Source organism: Lynx rufus, unplaced genomic scaffold (assembly GCF_022079265.1).
Source record: "Lynx rufus isolate CCGP_SWC_20201006 ecotype Redwood Valley unplaced genomic scaffold, mLynRuf1.p SCAF_13, whole genome shotgun sequence".
Taxonomy (NCBI): domain Eukaryota; kingdom Metazoa; phylum Chordata; class Mammalia; order Carnivora; family Felidae; genus Lynx; species Lynx rufus.
The window spans coordinates 4309862-4331028 of record NW_025814827.1 but is presented as its reverse complement, the minus strand read 5'-3'; the positions used below and the strand labels follow the sequence as shown (position 1 = coordinate 4331028).

Here is a 21167-nt window from a genome sequence, read left to right as displayed (position 1 = left end):
TACTGAGGTCAGATAATCATGGGCCTTGCTGAATGACAGCTGCCAAATTATCTACTACACTGCTTCTAAGCTATCAATTATCCCCTTGCTCTCTTGAATCTTCAACACTTCCTTCTCTATTGGCTCCTTGGATCGGCACTTAAATTCACTTACCTCTTAACAAAATCCATTCTAGATTCCCCAACTCTTTCTTCCCATTATAGGTAAACACCTTGAGGAAGATGTTCATACTCAGTGACAAGCCATAGCAATCAAGTGACCGTACTCTACCCTACAACTCCTCTTGCTGAGGTTGTCTATGATCACCTTATCACTAAAGGCAACAGATGTTTTCCAGGTCTACCTTACTTGACCTCTCAGGAACATGTGACACTATTGACCACTCCTGCATTCCTGAAGCACTTTCTTTTCTTGGCTTCTGTTACACTACATGCTTCTGGTTATCTTTTTATATGTGTGCTTGTTTCTTTCCAAGTTCCTTTTCTTATTTTGTACCTTTTTTTAAAAAAATTTTTTTTTCAACGTTTATTTATTTTTGGGACAGAGAGAGACAGAGCATGAACGGGGGAGGGGCAGAGAGAGAGGGAGACACAGAATCGGAAACAGGCTCCAGGCTCTGAGCCGTCAGCCCAGAGCCTGACGCGGGGCTCGAACTCCCGGACCGCGAGATCGTGACCTGGCTGAAGTCGGACGCTTAACCGACTGCGCCACCCAGGCGCCCCACTTATTTTGTACCTTAAATGTGTTGGTGTTCCCTGGGTTTGGTCCTAGTCCTAAATCTTCCTCTCTGGTCTGAAACTTTCCTGGGGCAATCTCAACTGTTTCCTTGGCATTACTGCATATACTGGAATGTAATAGCAACCCCCCCCCCAACAATAATCCCTTAGAAAAGGGGTTATATTCTGATTTTATATTCCGATCTTTAAAAAGCCCTTCATAGGGGCGCCTGGGCGGCTCAGTTGGTCAAGCGTCTGACTCTTAATTTTGGCTCAGGTCGTGATCTCACAGTTTTGTGGGTTTGAGCCCGGCGTCAGGCTTTGCGCTGGCAACTCGAAGTCTGCTTAGGATTCTCCCTCTCTCTCTCTGCCCCTTCCCCACGCACACTGTCTCTGTCTCTCTCAAAATAAGTAAATAAACTTTAAAAAAAATTAAAAAAAAGTCCTTCATCTTACTGGATGTTCTCTCAATTATTTTGAACATCAAAATGCTCTTTGGGGGAATATGCATTAGCATGAAGTAATCTCATTCAATGTTCATATAGAAGCCATCTGACAAAATTGGTAAGAAAGGAAACAAAAAATTTAACACCGATTTAGAAATTACTTCCAGGAAAACACCTTCAAATTTGCCAAGTGTTGGATGTCCTTGTAAACAAGCCCTTAAGAGTCATTATGAAAAAATATATAAGTTAATATGAGTACAGGATGAATGATGTAGTGTGATTAGATACTCTGGCCTGGAATAAAATTCCCAGTGATAACGTCAGGTATCAAGTCAAAAATTTAGGTGGAAGTAAAGATCATCTGTCTTGGGAAACCGTGTCAGAGACTCAAAATGTGACTCTGGTGACAATAAAAACACTGTGAAGAGCTTCAATAAAATCATTTTAAAAAATTATATTTCCCAAATAAGTGTGTAAGCATAATAAACACATTAAATATTGTCAGTAGATCTCTAATTATTTCATCGACATCTCTAAAAGTTCATATATTTTAGCTGGTGACAAAGTTTTATTGGGGATGGATTTTAATTGGGAAAATGGGGTTCGATCTCTATTCAGAGGCGCCTTATATTTAGACATAGTGGCATCTGTTGATGACTCATCTCTAGCCCAGTTCTCCCTGCTAAACCCCAGACCCAAATAACAAACAGTTTATTGATATTTCTACTTAGATGTCCCTTAGGCACTTTAAATTAAACTTGTCCAAAGTTACTCACATTTCTTCCCATCTGCTCCCCTCTCAGTGAATGTCACCACCTTCATTCTGACGCCCAAGCTGAAATCTGAGTCCCACTCGCCTCCGGTCGGTCTCCCACACACCTCTGTTGTTTCTGTCTATCTCCTAAATCTCTCTCTTATCTGCTCACTCCTCTTAACCCCCTCTGCTTTACTCCAGGCCACCAGCATCTCCTCCCTGGACTACTGTTAACAAAATCCAAACTGGTTTCGTAGGTCTTGTCTCCTTCCAACCTACACTTCAAGAAGCAGCCTGAGTTATCCTTCTAAAATGCAAATCTGATGTAATTTCTCACTGCAGGATAGCTAACTCCTGCCCCTCTTCTTCCATTTGGCTCAGTTTAGAGACTGATGCTTCTTCCCTAATTCCCTAACCCTCCCCCCACCCCTTCCTTCTGCCCCCACAAACAGTTTAGTCAGGTTAGATGCTCTTACTATGTTTCCCACACTCCTTATCTTTCCTTACCATAACACTCTTCACACTTCTTTGTTATAACTGTTTATCTTTCCTGCTAGACTGGGAAACCTTGTCTATCTGGCTCACCACTGCGTTCCTTGAACACAGGGCAGAACATGAGACGCAGTGTTTTATAAATATTAAATGATTGAACCAATAATTTTGTAATCTCAGCACCCAGCACAGTATCTGGCAAACAACGGATCTTCGATAATATTTGTTGAATTAATAGATTGTTGTGGAACTAAAGATATATGTTTAATTAAGCAACATGTAATGTGCAAAATTAATGTTGTATAGGTGCTTTGTCCTTAAGGAGCACATATCCTTAATTAGGCTTAATTTAGAGATGGCTCCCTAGGACAGGCAGCTTTTGGAAGAGAAAGGGAGAAATAAAGTCTTACCTAGTGAAATGTAAAGGGCAAACGTAAAAATGTCAACACCTGTGTATAAGGAAATTTTGTTTTTATGACATGGGTAACTCCCAGTTAAAATTTTCCAAGACCAGGAAGTGTTCTGTACTGGGATCTACTAGTCAGGGGGCTAGCTTTCTTCTTCTCTACCTTGGATTCTGGTATTCAGCCAGGGAATCAGCTACAGAATCTTAATTACTGCTAGCAATTAAACACTGAAATGTATTGCCTCTCTAAAGTTGGAAAATAATACCTTTACTATAGAGAATATGATTCTTACCAAGTTTTATATTCATAGGCTTTATTAATTTTTCATTTAATTTTTGTATCAAAGTACACTTAGAAAAAATTTCACAGGAATATTCGGTCTAGTTATTTTTGGCCTGCACTTTGATAACTTATACTAACATACAATGGCCAGTCTGTTTTCTTTGCTCTAAAACTTTCTTTGTGCACTATTCCTTGAACACGAGCCTCATGTCTGACTTAGATGGAAAAAAGTGTTAATTTCACGAATTAATGGTTAATATCTCTCCGTAGATTAGTAGTTTAGACTACATAAAATATGTTGATTAGCAGTATAAACGTGGATTGAAGTATTAGCTGAAAATCTTGTTGGGAGGATGAAAGTGATAAGATTCCTAAGAAAATCTCTCATAGATGCCTTACTAAAGAGAAGTTAATGACTTCAAATGCTGATTTTTAAAGGGAATATCTATAACGTCAGTTACATTGAAACAAGGTGAAGGATCTGAATTCAAGTGTGTGCTTGGGTTACTTGAACTTCCTCTTGAACCGATATAGAATCTGTAACTTTTTATTTGGGGCTCCATGTGTTAGTGGTTTATTAGAGTGGGTTTAACTAAAATTGTGATTTAATCACAAGTCAGAAATACATGATGTGAGTCACCCTCTTTTACAGAAAGTGCTTTAAACTTTTTGAGTTAACCCCGATGGACACGGGGGCGGCGGGGAGGCTGAGACATTAGTGACACAGTTCACAGAAGTCATACCTGAAAATCAGTCTGTTTACTTTATTAACCACAACTCATATTTCTTCAACTGGGGAGATAAATGTAAGCTTCATTTTAGAAGTCACATTATATATTTTATAGTTGTAAGATTTAAAATTTTTCAGACTTGGAAAAGATATCTGAAAATTAACATTTGCAAGGCAATTTATAGTTTCCAAAGGGCTTTTTTCATTATCTCAGAAAACTGAATAATGATGTGATTATTAAAGGTTAATTAAGCAAATACTTGTGAAGTAATTGGGAGGTAATCTATTTCCAATTTAACAGGTCAATCAGGGGTATTTGGAAAATATTTTGCTGGCTAACAACTCTAACCAAAACAAAAAGATATTTAAATTGTTTCCCTAGTGGAAAACAATAAGCGTGTCTGTTCTTTTAGGAGTTAATTGTTTCAAAGAACTGGGATGAGGGCTCCTAATTCCACCGTTTTGATGACCTAAGAGGTTTTACGAGGAGCCTGAGCTCTTCCCTCCTAATGTTAACGCAAGCCTTACGTTGCTTATTTTGGCACTTCAGAATAAAAGAAAATATCTGAAGAAAAATAATTATGAGAAGGCATGCAAAGATGTGGAAATCAAAGAATAAAGCCACCTTAGGGCAAGCAACATATTTTGGTTATGGACTACCCAGGGCAGTGAACAAAAATCCAAACCATATTAAGACGTGACTCTTCAAGCGAATAACCACACAAAGAGATTTTCTTAAATTTTCCACAGCAGTATTCCCATCAGCAGTGTAACTTACAAACTGCTTTTCCCCTAACTCTGGGGCTGCCTCACGATGACCAGGTGCTTAAAATCACATTCCTCTCGCTCCCGGTTTACCGGCTAAAGACGTGATTTCGATTCGAGAGAGCGAAGTGCCCCGCAGAGGTATAGGTAAAAGGTTTGCTACAGCTGGAGCATTAGCCTTGGGCCCCCGCTCGGGCTGGAGGGGTGGACACCGGGCACCTTTGTCTGCGCCCTGCTTCCCTGGACCCGGGCCGAGCGGCGCGGGTGGGGGCGCGGGCCCCGGCCCTGTCCGGGGAAACGCGCGGCGAGGGCGGCCCGGCCTGGAAGCTGGAGGTCAGCGGCGGCGCGGTGGGCCCCCTCCCACGGGAGCCGCGCCAGGTCCCAGCAAGAGCCGGGCGGGATCGCTATTGTTTTTGGCGAGCACATAAATCCCCGCGCCGACCCTCTGTGCACCCAGGTTTCCTCCCGGAGGCCATTCGGTTTCCTCTGAGGCCCTATATAGAGGCCCTGGGCCCAGGCTGAGGAGAGCTGCACGCTCGCTCCGGCCTCCCGGACAAGTCTAGGCTCGGAGCGCGTCTCGCCCCAGGTCTCCGCAGCCCGAGGCGTCAGGGGAGGTGAGAGAGGGGGATTGCTCCCCGGGGCAAGGAGAAGGCGGCGGGGGCGCGCGGGGACGAGGGGCTGCGGCGTGCTGGCGGCCGCGGGGAGGAGGAGGATCCGCTTCTCCGGGGTTTCCCTGACGCCAGCAGCAGCGCCCGGCGCGCGCGCCCCGCGACAGTCCGCGGCTCCGGGCAGGGAAGGGGGAAGGGAGCGGGCCCGCCGCCGCGGCCGGCGAGGCGGCAGCCGGGATTGGAGCGGGGGCGGGCCGCTCGCGGAGCCGAGGGGGTGCGGGCGAGAGAGGCGCGCGCTTGCGCGTGCGCGGGTGTGCGCGCCCGGGCCCCCGCCCCCCACCCCCGCCGCCCGCGGTCTCCGCCCCCCTCGCGCTGGTGTGTGGAGTCGGAGTCGGCGGCGGGTGGCGGCGCCTGGAACCTGGAGACCGACCCCCCCCACCCCCGGTCCGGAATGTACTGACTCCCCTTTCTCTGCTCTCCTCCCCTCTCCGCCCCCCTGCAGGAGGGAGGCGCCCCCGAGTCTCCCCTCCCGCGAGAGGGGCCGCGCAGGCCGGGCCGGGCGGAACAGCGGCGGCGGCGGCCGCGGGAGCCGAGCCTGCAACGAGGGACCGGCTGAAGCGCGCGGGAGGGAAGGAGGCGAGGGCTCCGCGGCGCTGGCGCCGCCGCCGCTGCCGCCGCTCGCGGGGCAGAGATGGCGGCGGAGCGGGGAGCCCGGCGACTCCTCGGCACCTCCTCCTTCTGGCTCTGCTGCCTGCTGCTGCTCGGGCGCCCGGCGCCCGCCGCGGCCGCCAGGAGCGGCTCCCCGCCGCAGTCACCAGGTAAGCGGGGGCGCGGGCCCTAGAGGAACGGGGTAGGGGCGGGGGCGCGGCACCCGCACCGGCGGCTGCGGTGGTTTTGTTTAGGATCCTGGAGGAAACGTGCAGGAACTTCTGTGCCGCGGCTCAGGTTGCCAAAGGGAAAGGGGGTCGCGCGGGGCGGAGAGTGAAGTAGGCGGGCGGGGGCGCCGCCGGGGGAGGGGCGGCCGCGGGGGCGCGTCGGGGGCTCCCGGGTCTAGTTCTGCGCTTTGTACCCGGAGGCAGGTTCACCCCTCGCCTCCCTCCCCTCCCCCAGGCTCATCCCACTTGTAAGAGTGGGACATTCTTGTGCTCACACAAGCACCAGTAGAGGCCACTACACACCTCATTAAATAAACAATCGCACGGCCAATTCATTAATTTTCAGGAAAGGAAGGGGGAGGGGGGGGCTTGAACTCCACATTCCCTGGCCAGGGATTTCCCAGCTGAAGTCCCAGGGAAGCGCTGGCTGATCTCGAGGGACTCCTGGTGCGGGGATTGTAGCCCCGAGGCTGCGGAAGAGAGGGTGTCAGAGGGGCACAATTGCCTCCTCACAACCCCTGTTGTTGACTTAACTATGAGGGCGCCTTGGAGAACCGCTCCAACTGATTATATCTGTTAGTGTTTCCGTTATGAGATGCCTCTTCTTTCCTGGGGGTTACGAGGATATTTACAGCCTGGTGATTGCTCTTAACCCAGGGAATTGTCTAAACACTGGATTTTAAGTACTTTATGTTTCCAAGTGGCAATATATATATTTAGCCTGAAAAGCCTTTTTCAGGTGTTATTTTTAAATATCATTGATTATTGAAATTACCTGCATCCCTTTTTATTTAAGGGAGCGAATGGACCAAACGCCAAGCCTGCCTGTAGACCTCACAGCATAATACGTTGAGAAGAAGCGGGACACACGCAGCAGTTGAAGGGCAAATTAGCATATAATCTGTTTAAATTGTTTGACCAAGGTGGTATATCACAAAACTTGACAAAACTCTCACCTACTAGTATGATATCTGAACTATTTGCATTTGAAAGTCATCTGATGGGGAAAGTGGCAGCTTCTAATCGCTGAACCTTTACTTGTTTTTCCTATTCATAGTGAATAGGGTTTAAAATCACGCTGCAAATGTAACTTTACTGATAAACTTTCTTTTGATTTTCTTGCAGAATATTATTAGCTCATGGCTTTTGTCAGTGTTAAAGCTTTAACTGTGAATACCAATGGGCGTTATCTAAACAGCAGTATAAATAACTGTTTTAGTATCAAACTTGCACTTGCACATTCAGCCTGTACCTAGTTCAGAATACACATTTTGGGCCTGAACTGTAGGTAACTGATCCAACCTTTCTATTCTTGGGGATGGGCAAGTAACATGTAACTATTTTGGAATACAAATTCCTTCTTGCTCTTAATTTATATGTAGTTCATATTATGTATGTGTTAGGTAATTGGTGGAGTTTGTTTAGAATTTTGTCAGTAATTTTGAAAGTAAAGTGCTAATAATTCTATCAGGTTAATGAAAGTAATGTAAGCAGTCTGTTAGAAGTGGTTGAAATATCTATTTCAACATTGATTCAACTGATGAGCTTTTATTTTGTGCTGAGGAGGTGCAGGCATTGCTTAAAATGTGTGTCCTACCTTCCTGGAGCTTTGAGTCAGGTGAGTGGGTGGGAAGGATAGTCATTAAAGTGCTGATTATGTAATTAAGTAATTGTGATTAACACTAGAAAGGAGAAGAAGAGTGTTTGAGAAAGTGTATACTGCAGGGACCTAACCTATTGGGGTGTCAGAGTATCTGAGAAGTGAGATCTGAAGGGTGAGTAGGACTGGAGGCTGGGAGGCTCGCAACTAGTTAGTGATATAGTGGCAACTAGAACACAGATCTGATTTTTTTTTTTTTCCTTCAGTGTTTATTTATTTATTTTTGAGAGAGAAAGAGCACAAGCAGAGGAGAGGCAGAGAGGGAGACACAGAATCCAAAGCAGATTCCAGGCTCTGAGCTGTTAGCACAGAGCCTGATGTGGGGCTCGAACTCACGAACTGTGAGATCATGACTTGAGTTGAGTCTGATGCTTAAATGACTGAGCCACCCAGGCGCCCCAGTACACAGATCGGATTCTTGGTTCAGAGTGCTTTTCCCAAGCCACCTTGCCTCATTTCAAAAGTGAAAGGAATAACGGCAATAAGGAGGGGCCGGTCAGTTCTGTCATACGCTGTGGAGAGATCAAAGGAATTGAAAACTGAGTAAGTGGCAACTGAAACAAGTGGTCAGTAAATCACATGTCATTTGTCAGTGGTTTTAATTTTTTTATTTTTGGAGAGGGGTAGACTCAGAAACCTTTTTGTAGGGGATTACAGTGAGTAGGTGGTAGGGGATGGAGGTATTTGGTAGAAAAAGGAGAAAATTATAGAGCGTGGGACAACAGGATAAATGGAGTGGCTTTCCAGTCTCGGGTACACGTTGAAGAGGACAGAGAAGGGGAGGAACTGGTGATAGAAAATGGTCAGCTGTGGTGGAGGGTTAGAAATGATTAGGCATTTAGGCACACTATTTTAGGAAGGAAGGAAGGGGAGATTTGATGGGTAGGGACCTAAGGAAAGACATCAGGGCAGAGCAGCCTGCCTGAGCAGTGCAAGTCTTCTGTAATCACAGTGAGGGTTAAGGAACGGCCATTCCGTAGAATTGAGATGCAAGAATGGGGAAAGTTAGGAAGTCAGCTCAGCTAAAATCAGTTTGAATATAAAGTAGACTAGATCAGCTATTTCCACACTTTGTCCAGCAACTTTCTGTATGCCAAGAGCAGAATTAGTGAAGTTTTAATCCAGTATTGGTTGCTTATGAGTTCGTTGAAACATGTAGAAACCTTTTAAAAAACTTTTATTAGGGTAGTCCAGTATTCCATTCCTTGGTCAGAATGCAAAGAAGTATTTGATGCAGTGCCACAATGGTGGTGAGGTTAGCTTTGACCTAGACATCAGAGGTTTTCTGTAGAGGTCCTGTAGCCTAATTGCTCACTTAAGGGAAGAATCCTCTTGTCAGCATCTTGCATAGATGACTCTGTATGCACTGTTTACTTGGTGATGTGATTCATTACCTCACAAGGTGGTCTATTCCTGTTTTGAATAACTTCTGTTAGTAAAACTTTGCTTTATGCAGTACATTTAACTTTAATTTTCACCCTTCCCACCCTTCTTGATTTTTCCCCCCTTTTCTCTGGCCTATTTTGACATCACCCTATCTCTAATTCATCCCTTACTTTTGTGATCAGTTGTTATTCAAGTTTTTCTTTCTCTCCCTCATTAAATTTGGGTATCAAAGTTGATCTCATTCTGCTTGTCTTCACTTGCTACCTGTAAGCTAATGACTCTCCTAGACCACTTTTCTTTATGTACGACTCAGCTTCACTGAATAGGCACCTTACATCATACGATACAGAAGGTAAAACTCATTTTTGTTCCTCTTCTCTCCTCCTTCCTTCATCCCCTTTCTCTAGACAATAACAAACCAGTTCGTGGCCCAGGGCTCTCACATTTTTGAATGATTGCATGGACTTGTCTTCCCGTGTTACCTGTCTTGGGCATCTCTGTTTGCCATTCACCTAAGTTGAGGTCTAGAAGTCATCCTGGACCCTCCCATGGCCCTCATTCCTATAGCCAATACTTCTATTTGATTTTTACCTCCTAGATCTTTCTTGAATCTGAATCTTTTCCTCATCATCTCCACTGAGACTAACAATAGTGGTCTTATAATTAATCTCTTTATCTCCACTGTTACCCTCCAGACATCTGTCCTCCAGCTGGAATGAGTTTTCTTATGTCCTTTTCTGAGCTTGCCACACTCCTACTTATAGTCTCTTAAGAGTGTTCCACAGCTTGAGTGTTAGAGTCTAAACTCCTTGGCCTGGAGATTGTGAAGGCCCTTTGTGTTTTTTACCACAGGCCTGTCCCATCCCCCAGTTTAAAGCCTCGCCTGTTGGCACCTGTAATGTGTACCCGGTGTTCTGCCACATCAGATTTACTGCAGGGCTTCATGTTCCCATGCCTTTGACATGCTGTCCTTTCTTCTTGTTAACGCCACTTCCCACCTTGTCTGCTTCTGAAGTTCCTATTCATCATTCTGTGAATTTTTCTCTACCATCCCGCTGCCCAAAGAGAGGTAGAGTCCTCATTCTCTGTGTTCCCATGGCTTTTGAGTACTTTTTGTCTTGTGGTATTTTCTTGTCTCCTCCAGTAGTCTGAACCTCTTGAGGTTTGGGACTTCTCTTATTTACCTTTTGTGTAGCTAGTGTAGCATAAGCATCTGGCAGAGGGGGTAACCAGTAAATGTTTGTTGAATGAATGTTGAATTGTCTTTGTTTCTACCTCTTAGGGCCATATAGCACAACTGGTTTCTTTTTAAATTTTTTTTTTTTCAACGTTTATTTATTTTTGGGACAGAGAGAGACAGAGCATGAACGGGGGAGGGGCAGAGAGAGAGGGAGACACAGAATCAGAAACAGGCTCCAGGCTCTGAGCCATCAGCCCAGAGCCCGACGCGGGGCTCGAACTCACGGACCGCGAGATCGTGACCTGGCTGAAGTCGGACGCTTAACCGACTGCGCCACCCAGGCGCCCCACAACTGGTTTCTTTATATGATGGCCTTTCATGTGTCTAATCACAACATTTGTGTGTAACAATGTCACTTTCCCCTCCTTCTCGTTTCTTTTTTTTTTTTTTTTGAAAATTTTTTAATGTTTATTTTTGAGAGAGAGAGAGAGAGAGAGACAGAGTGCGACTGGGGGAGGGGCAGGGAGAGAGGGAGACATGGAATCCGAAGCAGGCTCTAGGCTCCAGGCTGTCAGCACAGAGCCGGACGTGGGGCTCGAACTCATGAACCGTGAAATCATGACCTGAGCTGAAGTTGGACACTTAACCAACTGAGCCACCCAGAAGCCCCTCCCCCCCTTCTCCTTTCTAAATTAATTGTCCTTTATTCCTTCAGCCACTCTTCACATTACCTAGTTTTCTGCCCCTTTGTGAGTTTGGTCATCCTCTTGATATGCTATGGTTTTAGCATTTATTACCTTTGTCATCTTTGGGAAGATCAGTGATTTTACTGAGTCTTCTGTAAATAGAGACTGATGCTTGCCTAACAGGATGAGGCATAAAAGAGTGTAGATTTCCAGGAGGAATGTTCAGAGGAGATAAGAAATGTGGCTGTTCTTAGCAGACCGTATGAAAACTAGTATGTGATATGGGATAGAGAAAAAAGACTTAGGGTATGAGGCAAAGGATTTGGGATATGACTCCTGGTTCCATGCTTTTTGTATCAGATGGGGGCTATAGGCAGGCAAGAATAATACCTTGCTTATGTAACTGGATTCTCAGAAAAATGAAATGTGAAACTGCTTACAAACTGTAAAGTACTGTATCTTTGTGGGATGGTTTTAATATTTCTTTATGAACTTTTTAAAACGGTAATTCTGTTAAATTTTTGAAAGTGTAGATTTTTTTCTGTTGGCTTAATTGATCATTGTTGGTTTCTTTATAAGTTTTCTCTACATTAATAACAAATATTGGGATAATGTTAATCTCCATTACATGTGGAGGCTTTGGGCTCTATTTAATAGTCTTTTCCCAAACATTGTATTTTATTAGTGATTTCTGTGTGGTTGGGAGGTATTTACCATGTCATTGGTAGGTATTTTGGCTTCTAGGTAAAATCACATCAGTAACAGGAGAACAGAAGAAATGACCATGGATAAGATCAGATTGACCAGATTAGCTACTTGAGGTTAGGAAAAATCTAGTGTTTATGATTTTAAAACATTGACTTTGCCATGGACCACAAGCCAGTGAAAGATATTACAATATAACCCAAATTTTGGTTTCATTTAGAATGAAAAGAGTTTTTTGATTAAAATTTTTTGGATATAGAGACAAAGGTCATTTAGAACCACTGGTGTAATCTTGGTATATTTCTTTCTTGTTTCTGTTAATATGGCACATCATTGTTACGTTATAATCATAGTATATGTACAACTTTATATGTAGATGTTCTCCCTTAATGGTTATGCCAGCCAGGTTTTGATTGCTACATTATCTTTAATTAATTAATATTTATTTTTAATTTTGTTTATTTCTGAGAGAGCGTGAGTGTGGGAGGTGCAGAGAGAGAGTGGGGTGACAGAGGATCTGAAGAGGGCTTTGTGCTGATAGTAGAGAGCCCGCTGTGGGACTTAAACTCACCAACCGTGAGATCATGACCTGAGCTGAAGTCAGACCCTCAACTGACCGAGCCACTTAGGCTCCCCTTAAATAATTTTATTTAAAAAAATTTATTTTAAGAATAATTAAATATATGTTTGAAGTAAAACAACATAGAATTAAAGTATCACTTCTACCAACAAATCCCGTTTTTACCCATGAATAACCACTTTGAGTATTTTTTCTCCTGCATTTAGATATGTATGTGTAGTTTTATTTTTTACACATAAGCAGGATCATACTATCTATTGCTTTCCAACTTCATTTTGTTAAATAAGTGTATTCATTTTTTAAGTTTATTTATTTTGAGAGAGAGAGGGAGAGAGCATGTGTGTGCACACGCATGATTGGGGGAGGGGCAGAGAGAGAGAATCCCAAGCAGGCTCCACGCTGTCAGCACAGAGCCTGATGCGGGGCTTGATCTCATGAAAGATGAAGTCATGACCTGAGCCAAAATCAAGAGTCAGATGCTTAACGGACTGAGCCATCCAGGTACCCTGATTTTTTTTTTTTTTTTAACTTAACAATGTATTGGAAATCTTTCCAGTATGTATAGATTTTCCTGTAACCATTATTGAAAATGTCTGTATAATATTCCAGTGAATGAATATGACATTAATAGTGACCAATAAAAGTGATATTTATTGAACACTCACTGAACCGTAGGCATTTTGCCAAACTCTTTTACATGCATTTGATTCTTTATGCCACTTTGTAAGGCAGATGGTGATATCCAGCCATTCTACAAATGTGAAGAAGTTGGCATTTGAATCCAGGTCTTTTCAGCTCCAAAGCTATACTCTTTATTATATTGCATACCTCTGCTGGTATTCTCCTGTTATGGATGTTGACGTTGTTTTTAGAATTGTGCTATAATAAAGAATGCTGTCATGGACATCTTCCTGCCTGTGGTCTTTCGTTTTATATTTTGGATCCCCACAAATGGGGTTACTGGTGAAAAGATAATTTTTGTGTGTATATGAGAGTCAAGGTTGCATTTTTTATAGAAGAGCAATGATATCATTAAGAATAATATCATTTACTAGGACTTGTACAACTTTTGCAAGACAGTTTCACCTCTGACTTGAACTTTGAGTACTTAAGTCCATTATTTTAAAATGCAGGTCCTATAGCTTTTCTGTTTCATCTGTTAACTGCAGGGGTTAATTACCAAATTAATAGGTAATCTCAAAGGTCCTTTCTACCTTCAAGTTTCTATAACTCTGAAGTCTGTAAAATTGAGTGGTGGATATCTAAATGACCTCTATTTAGTTCTTGTGCTTGAACACTGATCATTTCTGTTCTTGGATGCAAGAATTAACCTTTTGTCATTCTTTAGAGGTCGTGTTATTGTACATTTTTTTTCCTGGTATGAAGTTGGATATGATTGGAGAAATCTTTTAAGTTGCTTGTGAAGGATTGTGTGTGATTTTGTGTAAAAATGGATTTATTGGTGATTTCAAGAAATGAAGATTTAAGTGTTAAGAAATTGTGAGATATTTTAAGTTGCAGTGTTACTTGCAACATTAGATGCTTATTCTTAGGCTTATAAGTGATACAAAGTAAATTGCCGAGGTTATAGATCTGACTGAAACCGGCAGATTTTGATTCCTCCTTTGGATTCCCTTATGTAAAGAAAGGGGAGAGAGAGGAATGGATGTTTTATATTGTAGACATTAGTACTTAAATTCTTCTTGAAAGGAGTTAGTAGCTGGCAATCTGAAAATCAGATGTGTGGGTTTTTTGCTTCTTAAAAAGAACCATGAAGGGGTGCATGGGTGGCTCAGTCGGTTAAGCCGACTTTGGGCTCAGGTCATGATCTTGCAGTTCATGGGTTCCAGCCCTGCATTGGGCTCTGTGCTGACAGCTCAGAGTATGGAGCCTGCTTCAGATTCTGTGTCTCTCTCTCTGCTCCTACCCTGCTTGCACTCTGTATCTCTCTCTCTTTCAAAAATAAATACACATTAAAAAAACTTTAAAAAATGAACCATGAAAATAAGCCCTTTAAAATTATTTTATAGCAGGAATTTTTATTTTTTAAAGTTTGTTTATTTTGAGAGATAGAAATAGCATGAGTTGGGGAGGGGCAGAGAGGGTGGGGGGAACAGAGAGAGAGAGAGAGAAAGAGAGAGAAAGAGAGAATCCCAAGTAGCACAGAGCCCGACGTGGGGTTGAACCCACGAAACCATGAGATCATGACCTGAGCCGAAACCAAGAGTCAGATACATAACTGACTGAGCACCCAGGCACCCCTAGAACAAGAATTTTTAAATTTAATTTTCTAGTCAGACAGTTTTTCTGTAGCCAAAACTAAAAATTTAGGTAAAATTGGCTAGTTGCAAATATTATATTCATGGCTAATTATGCTCTGTAGAGATACTAAGGTGAATTGTACTAATGGTTTCTTTCCTTAGGAAGCCTTAGTCTAATAGCAGAGATAAGACATACTCAGAGATAATAGATAACTTAATTTGGAGGGAGAAAGTGTCATTACTGCTGTAGGTGGAAGTACAAATTCTGGAATCACTGTATTACTGTTAATCAAGTAATAGTGCTACTTTTCTTGTAATTTTGGTTCTATAGTGTTAGAGTAGTCCTAACTTAGTTTTACCAAGTCGGTAGACTAGAATTCTCAGAGGGGGTTATTTTTCATTTCCTCTAAGTGTTATGGTTACTGGAATGTTTGAATATATGAGAATGCTAATAGTGAGCTGTCTGGGGGTGCAGCTACTTCCATGACCTCAGGAATCCCGAGATTGATTATACTGGTTTTCAGGATTTATTATTGGTCAGTAATAGCCAGTAAAACTTGGTGATAAGTCCTGGGCAAAGGGAATTTTTAACATGATACTACATGGAAATTGGATACAGAATATTTGTTTTTCAGCTGTAGAGTAAGTGAATTAAAGAAATCACTTAGATATATTTATATTTATATACATATATACATTATATGTTTATATACATACAGACCTTATATACATAAGGTATAGTTAAGTTGGTAGCATTATAATGTACAAATTTAGGGACAGAATAACAAATTATGTTTTATTGATAACCTTTTATTCATAGCATAACTTTTAATGTAACATTAAAATTTTTGTAAAATTTAAGGAATTTTTTTGCTGGTTATTGAATGTGTTACAAGTTTGAGGTGGGGTTATTGTGTTATTTTTTTAGTATTTTAATTTATTTTTCTAGAGAGCAGAGTATAAGCAGGGGAGGGGCGGAGAGAGAGGGACAGAGGCTCTGAAGCAGGCTCTGTGTTGACAGGCTGCTAGCGGTGAGCCTGATGTGGGGCTTGAACTCACAAACTGTGAGATCATGACCTGAGCCAAAGTCAGACACTCAACCAACTGAGCCACCCAGGCGCCCCAGGGTTATTGTGTTAAATTGATGTAGTGTTACCTTAAGTATCCAAGGGATTGTGGGTACGCTTCTTACGGCAATAACCCCTTTATTAATAATCTACCTCACCTACATAGAATTCAACCAATATGTACCCTTACCTCTAGAATATAACTGAAGATTAGGGAGTAAAAGAAATAATTTTCAAAGTCTGTGCAACGAAGTAGGTAAGTTTCTCAGAATCCCAAAGGTCCTTGTTTAGAGCCTATTTACCTTTAATTCACCTGCAGGTCTAACAGATTGTACTGTCTGATTTCTAATTCCATTGCTGATCAAAAGTGGGTAGAAGCTATCTTGGGAATGCCCCTTAACAACAACAAGTTGTGTCCTTTGTAAGGAGGAAGATTCAAAATAAGATTATAAATGAGACCTCCCCTAAACAGAAATAATTGTCTCAGCTATGTTAAGGAAAGTTTCTTACCCTGTCACTGCTAATGGATTTTGCCTGCCCCTTGCTCTTTCTTTTCCCCTCATACTATAGGTAGTTGCTGACTGGGAGATATATCTTCCCTTAGAAATCTCTGGAGTCTGAAACAAACAAACAAAAAAACAAAAAGAAAAAAATTTCTGGAGTCTCATCTCATCTCAAACTATTATGGGCTGGGTTGACCCCTGAGGTGGGAGAACAGGAAATGTGCATAGGAAGAGGTGAGGCGGCAGGGCAGGGTTCCTGCTCTGCTGGTCCCTGCCCCTCTGGCTGTGGAACTTATCTTTACTAGCAGCATCTCTAACCCTTGTTGCTAAAATATGTATTGAATACGTATATGAATTTTTAATTTTTATGTAAAATAAAAAGGGAAATCATACACTTCAACCTTTTCCCCAGGGATCATCACTCTTAATAGCTATGGACTTTCTGTTTTATATGTACAATTATCTTAACTATATAATATTTATATAATTAATATATATGTAAACTAACAAGTTGGGTTGTGCTGTGCATACTGTCTTCCAGCTTGCTTTAAGGACATCTTTCTGTGTGAGTACATACAAATTTATCACACCTGTTTTGATAGCCGTATGGTATTTTTATAGATTTTTAAAAATTTATTTAGCCAGTTTCATTTTGATGCTCCCCATTTTTTTATTGTGAACATATTCAGTGAACTCATTTGTACAGATGTCTTTGTGCATATGTTCAAATGTATTATAGAATAAATCTGTAGTTGTGACATTGTAGGGTAAAAGAGCGCATGTGTTAAAATGTTTGATAGTTATTTTCCAAATTTTTCTCCGAAAGACTGACTTATTCTCCTGTCAGCAGCAAGTGAGACAGTGCTTGTTTCCCCACAAATTTGCCAGCATACTAGTTATTTTCAGACTTAATAGTCTTGCCAGTTCAATCGGTGAAGAAAGTATTATCTCTTTAAATTTTATATCTTAAAATTGTTAATGGGGACGCCTGGGTGTCTCAGTCGGTTAAGCCTCCAGTTCTTGATTTTGGCTCAGGTTGTGATCTCACGGTTCCTGGGATTGAATCCCGTGTTGGGCTGTCAGTACAGAGCCTCCTTGGGATTCTCTCTCTCCCTTTCTCTCTGCCCCTCCCACTTTCTCTCTCAAAATAAATACATAAACTTAAAAAAATTGCTAATGGAGTTGAGCATCTTTTCAGATTTTTATTCATGGTTTGTTTCTGAGAATTGTCTATTCAGGTTTTTGTTCATATTCCTATATTATTTCTTGAATCATAGGTTCACTTATAAACATAAATTAAACAATACATAATTAAGAATGGGAACAATTTAAAATTTTATAATTGTTAAAACTCTCATGGTTGCTTGCAGTTTTCAACTTAATGAAGAAGTGAACTGAGAAATCAAGTCAGTCTGCTTATCTGACTTCTGCTGACCACTGCTCATGTTCACTTAATATGGTTTCGTAAGCTCTCAAACTATTCTATTTTGAAGGGAAATAAGTTAAATATTTTATTCATTGATTTGAGTGAAAAATAGGAATTGAAACAGATCCAATACCTCTTTTAAGACAGGACGAGCAATTTTGGTTCACACTGAGTAAGTTCAGTTAATCAAATACTTGAATGTCAGTTTGGCTCAAGGTACTAAGTGGTTTCAAGTGGAAAATGGATTAAGAATGTAGCAGGAGAGAAGTTCGAGGGACAGGGTATGATTTCCATTTTGGACACCTTGAGCCTGAGGTGCCAACAGAACATCTCTGTAAAGACATTACAGAATTAGGCTCAAGTGAGAAACATGACTAGACCCCTGGCTAGAAATGTAGGTTCAGGGGGCAACTGGGGATGGCTCAAGTTGGTTGAGCGTCCAACTTCAGCTCAGGTCATGAGCTCCTGGTTTGTGAGTTTGAGCCCCACATTGGGCTCTGTGCTGACAGTGAGGAGCCTGCTTGGGATTCTCTCTCTCTCTCGCTCCTCCCTCCCCCCCTTCAAAATAGATAGATAAACTTAAAGAAATGTAGGTTCAGGAATTATATGGATAGAGCTTCAAGTCATGAGGCTAGATCATATCACTGAGGAAGGAAAAAGAAAACAGAGGGCAAAAAGACTTGAGCATAGTTGGGTGTCCAAAGGAAGGGAAATATTACCCTGTCTACAGAAGAAAAGGACCTAGAGTCAGAGATATGTAACATAATGAAGTTCATTTCACCTGTGGATATCTTATTCACAAACATCTGTATGACTAAATGGGACAGTGCAAAAGTAATATTGGTTCTTTTCCCTACTTGCATGGCATAGCCTGGGTTAGAGCGCTAGGCAAGGAGAGGGGAGGCTTCCAAACACCATTCTGAACAACTTTAAATTAAATATATATATGTGTGTATGTTTATATATATATATATATATTCACTTACCATCCTGCTGGACTGAGGTAAAAGGTGAATGAGTAACTATATGTATGTGCTTAGAACAGAACCTAGTTTATCTTGATCATTCATTAAATGTAAACCACTGTTATTGTTTTTATTTTATAAACTGGATGGAGAGCCTAGCTAAAAATATGTGAAAATTAGATAGTGCTTATGTAATTTGTTCTATATTTTTACTTGATGGCCGTATATATAATTAGATTGTTAAATGAGGGTGCATATGTTGAGGACAAGGATTTGTTTAGTTTGGAGTATTTGGTTAAAATCTTAGAGGAGGTAGGACTTGACTTGGTTTTGAAGGCTTTTTAGATGGGTAAGTTTTTTTGGCAAGGGGGATGAAGTAAAGAGCAATAGGGGTCAAGGCAGAGTCAAGGCAAAACCAGTTGAAATGTTCCTGATCAGTAAACTATTTCTTCAAAGGTTCATTTTTTTTTTATTCTGAAGTTTATCATTTGTTATGAAGTGGAGAGGTGATTTCTCACCTGCTAAGAAGGTCATAGGCCAGATAATCTTGTAAAGATTGTGATGCTAAAAAAGAAGCTGGAGACAGTGTTTATTGCAATTTAACACCTGAAAATTAACCTTATCATTACATACCTGCTTTTTAAGACTTCGTTTATCTCCTGGTAGATGTTATAGGCATCTTTTATGAAACATTGATTTGTCTGAAGTTTATTCAAAGTTACAAAAATAAGCTTCAGGATAATGTGTATTGTGAAGTTCTGAGAAGTTAATTTTTTCCACTTTTGAAGAAATGTTTGTTTTTAAAACATTTTTGTGGAAGCTTTGTAGGGGAGTGAACTTCTTTCTTCAGAGTAGCTGTAGTTAAGTAGAGATTTTGCAGCTTCAGAATTAGTTTTATTTGTCAGTCATTAAAATTTGTGGGTAATGGGGCGCCTGGGTGGCGCAGTCGGTTAAGCGTCCGACTTCAGCCAGGTCACGATCTCGCGGTCCGTGAGTTCGAGCCCCGCGTCGGGCTCTGGGCTGATGGCTCGGAGCCTGGAGCCTGTTTCCGATTCTGTGTCTCCCTCTCTTTCTGCCCCTCCCCCGTTCATGCTCTGTCTCTCTCTGTCCCAAAAATAAATAAAAAACGTTGAAAAAAAAAAAATTTAAAATTTGTGGGTAAGAAGTATCCAATAACATTGTGGTAGTAACTTGGTAGTCAGTTCCATTTTGTGCACATTTAAGTTTTAAAATTTGCCTCTGCATATGCACGACAACTTGATCTTGATATCAGATTCCTGTGTCAGTCTTTTTCTTTCAAAACTCCCTGAACAGTTCTTTCCCTCCTCTCTACATTTAATGTTGTACATAGTATTAATATCTACTAGATCTCTTTAATTTTTTAATCTGTATATTTGTAGAATTTTTTTTAGTGTGTGGACTTTGAGATCTAGAAATTTCACCAGGCTCTGACTAGGTGGGAGTTTATTAATTGATTTTTTTTTTCATCCTGGTATGGTGGAGCTTCATTTTAGTTAGGCATTAGGTTTAAAGTCTGTAAGTAAAGTGAAGACTGCCTATTATTACATTTCCCTTTAACATTCCTTAGACAGGTCCACCTTGGAGGCTGATACTTCATCTCTCAGTATGTAGGGTATAGATGGTTTTTCTTTCTAGCATTGGAACAGATTATTGCCTTTGTTAAGTATGAACAAAGAGGAACACTTACATTTATATTGTTCAAAAACTTTTTTTTTTTAACTCTAGAACTGTGGTGTGATGAGATGCTCATACTAAGGCCCACTGGAGCTGAGCTCATCTGGGAGAATAAGTTCATGTCTCAGATTGCATGTTCATATTGAATGGCAGGTAGAATGAGTTGTTCTGTGTGTATTATTTCACATTTTGTCTCACCATATATGGTTGAATTCTTTTAACTTAAAATGTCCGTATGATGTGATTTCTCTGTTTAGTGAGTCTTTTGGTTCTGAATGCACACATCTCTGTTGGGGTAGGACAATTTTATTTATTACGTATACTCTTTTTTTTTTTCTGGAATTCCAGAGACATTTGCTCCCTCATGTCTTTCCTCTGTGACACTCTATTTCTCCTTTTTTGTGTGTGTCACTTAATAACTGTATTATTAGATGAATACAGATTTGGAACATTATCTTTTTCTGATGAAAATCATGCTATTTACCTTAAAGTCTACTTTTTCTGATATTAATATGGCCCTATCAGCTGACTTTTTAGTGGTTTAAGTGTTTCTGTCCTTTTATTTTCAGTCTTTTTGTAGTCTTTATATTGCTGGTGTAGCATATTGTTAGGTTCTCTTTTTTATTTAGTCCAATGGTTTTTGTCCTTTTACTAGAGTGATCAGTCTATTTACATTTAATGATACATTAGTGGTATATTTGGCTGATATATTTGGCTTTTAAAGCTTCCATTTTATTATTTACTATTTGCTTTGCCTGTTCTGTGTTTTCCTTTCTCTCTTTTTCTTGCCTTCTTTTGATTATTTTCAGTTGTGCAGTTTCTCTTTTAGCTTACCAGTTATATATATTCTTTTTTTAAATTTTTACTTATTTTTGAGAGAGAGAGAGAGAGAGAGAGAGAGAGAGAGAGTGTGAGCATGAGTTGGGGAGGGGCAGAGAGAGAGGCAGGGAGAGAGAATCCCAAGCAGGCTCCATGCTG

At 41.2% G+C, this 21167-nt stretch overlaps 1 protein-coding gene across 3 annotated transcripts in view; it reads left to right on the top strand.

Annotated features, from left to right (window-relative positions):
- Positions 1–5891: 5891 nt before the first annotated feature.
- The window catches only part of NEO1 (neogenin 1), a 239249-nt gene continuing 223973 nt past the window's right edge, over positions 5892–21167 (top strand). For all 3 annotated transcript variants that reach the window (XM_047074419.1, XM_047074420.1, XM_047074418.1), the window contains exon 1: positions 5892–6018. In XM_047074419.1, the coding sequence (XP_046930375.1) occupies positions 5892–6018 (127 nt within the window). The remainder of the gene's footprint in view (positions 6019–21167) is intronic.